Genomic DNA, 9693 nt, shown 5'->3' with positions numbered 1-9693 from the left:
CTGTACGGTAACATAACAGCACACGAGCTCCAAGTTAGTAAGCATCAGGAGCAAGAAATGAGACCACAGTGCTCCGACTCAAGTTCGGCCCCACCAGGATGCCTCTGAAAGCCACCACCGAGGTTCTGTCGCTTTGGCTGGAAGCGGATGCAGTGTTTGGAAGGAGCACAAAGTGCGACGCGGCAGGAGGGCGGGACTTCCGTCGCAACGGCCCCAGCGTCTGAGGGACCAAAGAATCCGACCCGGAACAGGGGGGTGGAACGCCCGCCGCCCGAGGGCGGTGTCCGGAAGCGCCCGGAGCGGGGACTACATATCCCATAAGCCCGCGGGGGCAGGGCGAGGGGCGGGCGTCGGGGACCTTACCGGACAGGCCTTGCCCGGCAATACCAAGGTAAATGCCGGCACCGCGGCTTCAAGGGAAGAATAACTTAGAGTCTGCGCCTAGATTTGGACTAGTCCCCCTCCTAACCCATCCCGAACTGACAAAGGAACCTGGGGACTTTGGGCTTTCCGGGCCGCAGGACTCCACCCCCAGAACCCACAGCAGTGCCCCCACGGCGGGCCTGGGGGCGCTCCCTAGATGCCTGAAGACGCGGGGCGATGTGCTAGAAAGGTGAAGGCCCAGGGTACCCCTTTCTAGCGTCGAGGATCCGTACTGGTCCCTCGTTCGCCCCTCCCCCACGCCCTGTCGCCCATTCGCTCGGGCTGGTGCTGTGCCTTGCCTGGCTCCCTGGGGCTCGAAGTCGAGGGTGGTGCGGGGGAAGGTGCTCTCCCTCCTCCCCCGCCCAGTCTAAGCAGCGGGCGGCCTCACGTGTCCTTTGGCTGTTGCTCGGACGTCCTTGTCTCGGGGCGGCTAAAGCTCTCGAAGACCTGCGAGCCAAGCACTGCTAAGCACCCCCCATCCGGCATCCCTAATCCTTTCATCTGCCTTTTCGGGTGGTAGGAAGGTTGCCACTGAAGAGGCCTCAGGAACGTGCCCCAGGTCACAGAACTCAAATGGCAGAACTTGAGGTTCGCACCAAGCCTCTCCGGATCTAAAGCTCTTGGCTTAAGTCCCACCACCTTTCTCAAATCTTCACCTAAGATGGGGTAGGCGCTGGAGACCAGAGTCTATTTTTTTTTCTTCTTTTTTTGGCCCAGCGGTGCCCACACGCGCTGCAACCCCGCCTCGGCTGCCCTGGCGCCCACTCATCGGCTGGGCCAGTTCAGACAGCGAGCCCCGGGCCCTCTGCCGAGCCACCTCACTGCTCTTCTTTACCGCTTTCTCCTGCCCCCTTTCCAGGGACAGACAGACAGCGCGCGTCACCGCGGAGGCCGCGGGGCGGCTGGGTGGAGTTTGCTGCGCCCCCGGCGGCGGCAGCGAGTGGGTCCTCCCGAGGCTCCGGGGCGGGGCTGGGGGGGGGGGCGCGGAGGGGCAGACGGACCTCGCCGGGATGGGGGGTGTGGCTGCTCCGCCAGGGTCCTGCGGGTGGGACAGCGGCATCACGACCACCAGTGCCCGGGGCCCCTCCGCCTTCTGCTAGAGATGCTCTTCCTCTCGGTGAGTTGTTCTTCTGTCTGGGCGGCCCGGCCTCCCCAGCCTAGGTCACGCCCCGGGGAGGAGGAAGGAGCAGGGCCATCTCGGACTGTGTGGCCTGGATAGGGCAGGGCCACGGGGAGCTGACCAGCTGCGCTGCGGGTCCTCCTCCCTTTGGACATGTTGATCCGCGACTGCGCTCCATGTTCCAGTTTCATGCAGGCTCCTGGGAAAGCTGGTGCTGGTGCTGCTGCTGCTGCCTGATTCCAGCCGACAGACCTTGGGACCAGGGCCGGCGCTGGCGGCTGGAGATGGCGGACGCGAGATCCGTGCATGAAACCCGGTTTGAGGCGGCGGTGAAGGTGATCCAGAGTTTGCCAAAAAATGGTACGTGTTCTTGGGCCCCGCTGAAGAAGCCTCCTGCAGAGGCCTGAGGCCCCAGTTTCTGAATCTCGCCTCCTTTAACCTTCTTTCTGCTTCCAGTCCTGCTTATTTAACCTACTTCTTTTCAGCGTTGAAAAGACATGTAATTAAAGCGAAGATATCGGATGTGGATTAAGTGCCTGCTGATCTTTCAAGCGTGAGACAAATACATTATCCAGATTTTAAGGAGTTTATATTGTTGTTGAAAAGAAAAGTCTTGTCTTAATGATTGCGGATTTGGGTATGTTTAAAAAAAAATCTGGGATGGGATACCTGGGGCCGCATACTTATAAAGTCTAGTTTTTGAGAACTTGATGTGAAGGGAAAGAAAGGAAAGAACAACTATATTCATTTGTAAAACGATCTCTCATTTAAAAAGTACACGTATATTTACTACTTAAAAAAAAGTTGTACTAACGTTCTCTTTTTTATACTCATATGGGACTTTTGCAACTTGGGTGAAAAGTCATTGGAGTTGTTTTTTCATATTTAACCTGTCATTTATCTGGCTTCTGTCGAGATTTTTCTCTTTATCTTTGGTTTTGAGCAGTTTGATTATGATGTTTTGGCATGGTTTTCTTCATATTTATGCTGTTTGGGGTTTTCCAGAGCTTTCTGAACTTTTAATTTTATGTCTTTGACAAATCTTGGGAAGCTTAGGGCCATTATTCAAATATTTCTTCTGTGGAGAGTCTTGGAGAGGGGGACTTTGACTTTTCACTTCATATCTTTCTGCATTATATGAATTATTTTTCACAATAAACTTATATTTTTTAAATGATGCTTTTAAGCACTATCATTGTGCCAGAGTGTAAAACTCACTGAATACAACACTAATATTTTACTACAGTATTTAATGTCATGGTTTTTATTTTCATTATCATTTGGCTAAGTAATGAATGTTGAATACCATTAACAAATATTCATTAAGTGCAAATACAAAAGGTTTTGAAAACAAATATATACAAAATAGTTTTCCTTTTGTAACCTCAAACATCAAATTGGAGGAGGACATATGAGGGATTGAAAGAGAAGAGTGAATGAATAAAATATAAAGAAATAACACAGGAACTTATTTAGGTATTGATTTTTTAAATTTTTTTAAAATTTATTTATTTTATTGGTTTTGTTGGGTCTTTGTTGCTGTGTGCGGGCTTTCTCTTAGTTGCGGTGAATGGGGGCTACTCTTCGTTGTGCTTATGCCATGGCTTCTCTTGTTGTGGAGCACGGGCTCTAGGCGTGTGGGCTTCAGTAGTTGCAGCACATGGGCTCAATAGTTGTGGCTCACGGGCTCTAAAGTGCAGGCTCAATAGTTGTGGCACATGGGCTTAGTTGCTCCGTGGCATGTGGGATCTTCCTGGAGCAGGGATCGAACCCGTGTCCCCTGCGTTGGCAGGCAGATTCTTAACCACTGTGCCACCTAGGAAGCCCTAGGTATTGATTTTTTAAATGTCCGATGATGGGAGTTTATAGGAAGGCATGATTCTAAGAGTTTTGTTTAAATGGTACCTTCATCCTTCTAAACCACACGTTTTTATATTTTTTGAAAATTGGTAGAGTAGACTTGATGATAGTTGGCTATCTTTGCTGACATCATATATCACTTATTAGGAATCCCACGTAAGTATAAATACAGTTTGTGTTTATATAATACTTAAGAAGGTATTGCAAAGTTAAGAACCTCTGCCAAATAGCAGCTGGGTTGGGCAGTGTTCAGTACTTTACTATTATCCCCTGAAACTAAATTGATAGTAATTGAAGCAGAAGTATTGTTATAATGAATCATTAAATATCTTATAGTAAAACTTTTTTTTAAGATTTTTTTTTATTATTTATCTATTTATTTATTTATTTTATTTTTGGCTGCATTGGGTCTTTGTTGCTGTGCACAGGCTTTCTCTAGTTGCGGTGAGCGGGGGCTAATCTTTGTTGTGGTGCTCGAGTTTCTCATTGTGGTGGCTTCTCTTGTTGCAGACAATGGGCTCTAGGCTCTCTGGCTTCAGTAGTTGTGGCTCGAGGGCTCTAGAGTGCAGGCTCAGTAGCTGTGGCTCACAGGCTTAGTTGCTCCGAGGCATGTGAAATCTTCCTGGCCCGGGGATCGAACGTGTCCCCTGCATTGGCAGGTGATTTCTTAACCACTGTGCCATCAGGAAGCTCTATAGTAAAACTTAAGTTGTGTCATCTGTCCTGGATTATTTTGCAAATAATCTTACATTTTTTTGTTGCTTGTTGCTTAATCTTTATTTATGGCATAAAGTTATAATGAATCCTATCGCACTTATGTTTGCTATGCCCTTGACCTTTAGAAATTTATTTTCCTATATAATATTTTAAACACTTGTATATCAAATATATTGGGTTGGCCAAAAAGTTCATTTGGGTTTTTCTGTAAGATGTTATGTGTGAAGAGCTTGAGGACAGTGTCTTATACACAGAACGCATTCAATTCACGTTATCAGTTTTTGCTGTAACCTAATGATATGTTATTCACCTTAACCAATAAACTTTTAAATCTCTGTTAATTGACTTACTGAAGATATCATGAGATGAGGCTTTTGATGTTTTTAATTTAGGTTTGTGTTATATAAATAGGTAAACATTTTTAACTATAGTTTCTCCATTTTTTCCCCTCTGCTGTATAAAGAAAGACTATATCCTAAATGAGCATATATTGTACAGATAATTATTATTGTGATTTTGGAATTAATTATTCACTCCTGGCCAAACCTGAAATACCACCCCTCAGCTTGTCTGTGTTGTAATTTTCACAATGTTGATAAACTACTAGCTTTTGATTACTACATGTTATCAGATTATTATGCAATCTATGAAGTTTTAAAAATATCTTTTTACAGCTTTAATTTTTTTTATAATAAATTTTGGAATAAAAGTAATACACAGTAAATGTAAATTTTTTAAAACTGCAAGTAAGCAAAAAAGAAACTAGGAGTAATCTATATGCCTAAGACCTAGTGATATCCTCTTTTAACATTTTGATGTTTCCTTTTACTCTGCTTTTTAAATTTGTAAGTGCTTATTTTGTAAAAATGGATTGTGCTAGATATGGTGTTTTAAACTGCTGTTGAATTCTCATTTTCTGGTAGATCATGAAACTTTTCTCATGCTATTTTTATTTTTTTATTTATTTTTTATTTTTTTGTTTTTTATTCTCATGCTATTTTTTATATTTTCTACAGTAAAATTTTTAAGGGCGGTAGTTATAAATAATCCCATCATATATATATCATAATTATTTAGCCAGTTAGTTATTATGAAACATTTATATTCCAATTTTTCTCTGTTAAGTGTATTGCAACTTGTAGCACTTGTTCAAACAATTTGAAAATTTTAAACATAAAAAGATTTACTGATATGTTAGAAACATATGAAGACTGATCTTCAGAAAATTGACATGTCCAAAACTATGGAGGTGGGAAGTGAGAAATCTGTTTTATCTTGGATTAATTCTTCTTCTACCAGTACACACTGGTTGGCTTTAGCCAAAGTTCCTAATCCACTGAGAAATCGGAAATTTAGCCAAGAGAAGTTGAATTTCTTACTGTTGCAATTTTATTAAGCAGAGTATATATTTAACTTTTTCATTTGTGCTAGTGTAGTTTGTCACAGTTTTTTAATAGCAGTACCTTATTACAGTTGCATGATACAGTTATTCTGTATTTTATTTGTTTTTTTAAATGACATTTGCCAGTTATTTTGATAAACACCCACAGCATGTTTATTCATTTATTCTTTTATTTATTGAACTGTGTTAGGCATTGTTATTAAAGTGTAAAGTCTCAGTATTTTCAAATCAAAGGAATAAAGAAACTGAGCCATAACTTTTGTTTCTGTAAAATAAGAATAAATTGTCTGAACTATTAATGAAATGTTAAAAAACTAAACATTAGCTCATCAGTTGTATTCTCCAAGTGATCTTACTTAATGTATCCAATAGGTTCATTCCAGCCAACAAATGAAATGATGCTCAAGTTCTATAGCTTCTATAAACAGGCAACGGAAGGACCCTGTAAACTATCAAAGCCTGCACTCTGGGATCCTGTTGGAAGATATAAATGGTAATTTTATGTGGAAAGCTATGAAAGAATTTTGAGTTTAATGACATAATTGTCATCTGACTGTTATTTATGTGGTTATGGATATAGGTGTAGAGTATTCTAGGTACTGGATACATTTTTATCTGCTCTGTGCTCTTAACACAATTTCACACAAATAGGAAGGTCTTGGGGAAGAGAAGAAAACAATGAAATCAAAAGAGGTGGATTTATCAAAGATATAAAAGCATTTTCAGTTAGTGTTTTCTTTTATGGAGTTTTTTCTTGTTGTTATGCCAAGAGTAAGTCCCAAACTGCATTAAAGAAACAGGCAAACTCTCCTGCCTCTGACCTGCCAAGAAAAAGAATGCCTTTTGCTTGTCAGGTGACATTGTTTGCTTTGAGCCTTTGAGATAATAAATAACTAGGAGCATGACTCAGGTTCTGCCTTATTTTTTATCTAGGCTGTCACTCCTGTCCCACTGTACTTGAATAGAAATTTGAATTTTAATATTTTTAGTAGAATCACAAAATACCTCTGCCGTGTTTCCAGTTGACTAACATTTGATGTTCCTAAACATTATTGAAGACGTGACAAATGTCTAATAAGATATCTGACGTCTAACATGACCGTGTGTTGTATATGTCAGGAACAGAGTGTGCTAATTAGCAGAGTATGTCTTTAAGAGCCACATGTTTTGGTGGCTAAGTTTCTTCACCCTGCACTGGAAGTCCTTAAAGGCCTTTGAGGATTTCTTAGTCCTGTACTTTATGAATAGTTGTAAGATATTAGGTTAAATGTAACAGCAATATTGTTTAAGCTGTTACATTTAACCTGTCACTTAATGATTTTTCTTAGAATTGACCATTGGTGGAGTTACACTGCTTCTGGAAAATATCTCTAAAATGAGGTTTTCATTTTAGGCAAACATGTCAGAGGGCTCTTCTCACTATTTGAGGCTTTGAAATTTTCCTGTCCCTCACATTTTCATTTTTTCTTTTTAGAAGTAAGAAACCTTTTCCATTTTTCAAGTGTTAGACTCTTCTTTAAATTAAGCAAAACTTCTGTTCATTTGAAACATGACTGTGAGAGTTTATGTAGAGTTTTCTAAAATGTCCATTTTTGTTACTGTTCTTTACAATGATATAAAGATTTTTAAAAGGGTTCTTAGCAAATAATTATGAACAGTCTACAGTGTCTGTGGTCTGTAGTCTCTAATGTAGTCTCTATAATCTATGGTCTATAGGTAGGTTTTATACTTCTTAGTTTTAGATACTATTTAATTTGCCATGTTATTCACTGTGATATTTTTCTTCAAAGTGGCACATATAAAGAGATCCTTTGGAGACATTAACATAGCTTTAAGTAAAGCCTGTTTTAAATTAATGATGCTATAGCAATAACTATAAATTATATTCTAAGCAATTGAAATCAGGTGTCTTTCTGTTGTTATGTGGGTATTTTTTATTTCTAGGGATGCTTGGAGTTCACTAGGTGATATGACCAAAGAGGAAGCCATGATTGCATATGTTGAAGAAATGAAAAAGGTAAGGAAAATAATTCACAATAGAAAAAACTATTTAGAGCAGCTTTCCTTTTTTATTATTAAATATCTATTTATTTATTTTAGCTGTGCTGAGTCTTAGATGTGGCACGCGGGATCTTCATTGAGGAATGTGGGCTACTTAGTTGCGGCATGTGTTCGGGATCTAGGCATGCATGGGAGATCTAGGCATGCATGCGGGATCTAGTTCCCCCACCAGGGATTGAACCCAGGCCCCCTGCTTTGGGAGCACAGAGTCTTACCCACTGTACCACCAGGGAAGTCCCTATTTAGAGCAGCTTTGATTTCGTTTTGTTATCAGGCAAATTAGCCGCTTTGTTTTTAGGAACAAAGAGATTCTAATATGTTAGAATATAGAATCCGGGTTATTGAGCTTATCAGGGCTTTATCTGTCTCATCAAAGTTCATCTTAAGGTAAATGTGTCTTCTTTAAGGCATATCGCATTGTGAGGACATGCTCTTTTGTTTTGTTTTTTTCTGTCGTTACTGTCTTTCTCTACAGCTGACTTCTGCAAAAAGTATATAAATAGGAATCTTTAAAAATATTGCTTTCCCTTACTCAGGAGTCTGGGACTTACCTGGGCTGTCTTGAAAACATTTCGGCTTTGAAATTTTTTATGAGAAATAGCTAACAAGACTGCCCTACAGTGTTCTCACACAAGTGTTGACTCATAAATTGAGATGTTCCTGTCACAGGATATCTCAGTAACAAGCATTTTTCTGTGAATGCAAAAATCCTTCAGAAGCAGAATAAGATAAGGATGCTTTCAGTTTCTCTGGTAACTAGTAAGGAGAGCATTCTTTATTAACTAGCTCTTCAAGGAGCAAATTAATGAAATCATGCATTTTTAAAGATGATCTTACTGCCTTTTTATAAAGGACCATTTGTATTGACGTTGTGAAATCTGGGTCTGTTTGATAATCTTAAATAATCTTTGAACATAAAGAAAATCTGTAAAAAGGAATTGTTTTTTGCCAGATGCTTTGACAGTATTAATCTCTGTAGCAATTTTTATTTGGTAGATTCAGACTAGTTTGTTTTGTTTTAATCTCCTCTACATTGCTCAAAGTTGTGCACTTTGTTACATTTTCACAACTTTTGTTTGGTGAACTTTGTTTATCTATAACAGAAGTCAGAGCTTAGTTCTTTTGGCTGTTAACTATATCAGTAACACAACAAAGAAGCCTTTGAAAAGCATAGAGAGAAAGATAATCTACAGCTTTGGTTTGATAACATTCTTTTTTCTTTACCTTAAATATTGATATAATCTTTCCTAATTCCCTCCATTTTAACTCTGTAGTGATAATTGCTTTTAATTGTATTTTGTAGGTTGATACAGTAAAGACATATATATCCTATTATTTAAAAAAAGGAAGAAAACCAATAATGGTATCATGTTAAACATACTGTGCAGCAAATAGCTTTTTGCCTGTAAAAAATTTATAGATATTTTTCCAATCAACACACATAGAGCTAATGTCTTTTTAATATCTGCAGACTATTCCATATATAGAAGTACTTTATTTTGTCAATCGTCAGTTGATGGCTATTTGTTTGAATGCTTTGTCACTTAATTTACCTTGCTCTTTAAATTTGATGATTCTAAATAGTTACGAAGGTGTCTGAAAGTATGGTTACCATTTCCTACTTTACTTAAGCATCCTTTTAAAAACACTTCCTTGGTAGATCGGGGTTGACATATATATGCTAGTATGTATAAAATAGATAACTAATAAAAAAAGAGAAAAAAAAAAACCCCAAAGAAATGAAAAACAAAAACTAAACAAAAAAAACAAGAAAAGACCCCTCTGGATATTTAACCCCAGATAGTTTCTCTCTCGCTCTCTCTCATTTCTCCATTTTTGAATATATATTTCAGTTAAATTTATTGCCCTATTAAAAAAATAAATAAATTGGGAGATTGGGATTGCCATATATACATTACTAATAAGAAAACAAATATCAAATTGTACACTTTAAATATATGCAGTTTAGTGTATGTCAGTTATATCTCAATAAAAGTCCTTAAAAAAATAAAAAGTAAATAAAAAATAAAAACACTACCTTGATGTTGAAGAACAGGCACAGTAATTTTACTCTAACCCCACAATTTTCTATTTTATTTTACATTATTGC

The 9693-nt window shown here is 39.2% G+C and overlaps 1 protein-coding gene across 11 annotated transcripts in view; it reads left to right on the top strand.

The window, feature by feature from the left end:
* The first annotated feature begins 271 nt into the window (after positions 1-271).
* ACBD5 (acyl-CoA binding domain containing 5) overlaps positions 272-9693 on the top strand; it is a 36309-nt gene continuing 26887 nt past the window's right edge. For 5 of the 11 annotated variants that reach the window (XR_009053086.1, XM_057730557.1, XM_057730552.1 and 2 more), the window contains exons 1-4: positions 475-613; positions 1729-1903; positions 5895-6015; positions 7467-7539. Coding sequence is in view for 10 of the 11 variants with exons in the window: in XM_057730557.1 (XP_057586540.1) it covers positions 581-613; positions 1729-1903; positions 5895-6015; positions 7467-7539 (402 nt within the window). In the remaining variant the exon portion in view is untranslated. Of the gene's footprint in view, positions 392-474; positions 614-875; positions 1090-1400; positions 1541-1728; positions 1904-5894; positions 6016-7466; positions 7540-9693 lie in introns of those variants that run through there. The other 6 variants (XM_057730554.1, XM_057730556.1, XM_057730562.1 and 3 more) reach the window with 5 other exon arrangements.

Source organism: Hippopotamus amphibius, chromosome 4 (assembly GCF_030028045.1).
Source record: "Hippopotamus amphibius kiboko isolate mHipAmp2 chromosome 4, mHipAmp2.hap2, whole genome shotgun sequence".
Taxonomy (NCBI): domain Eukaryota; kingdom Metazoa; phylum Chordata; class Mammalia; order Artiodactyla; family Hippopotamidae; genus Hippopotamus; species Hippopotamus amphibius.
Note: the sequence above shows the minus strand (reverse complement) of the source record. Positions and strands in the feature narration are given on the sequence as shown.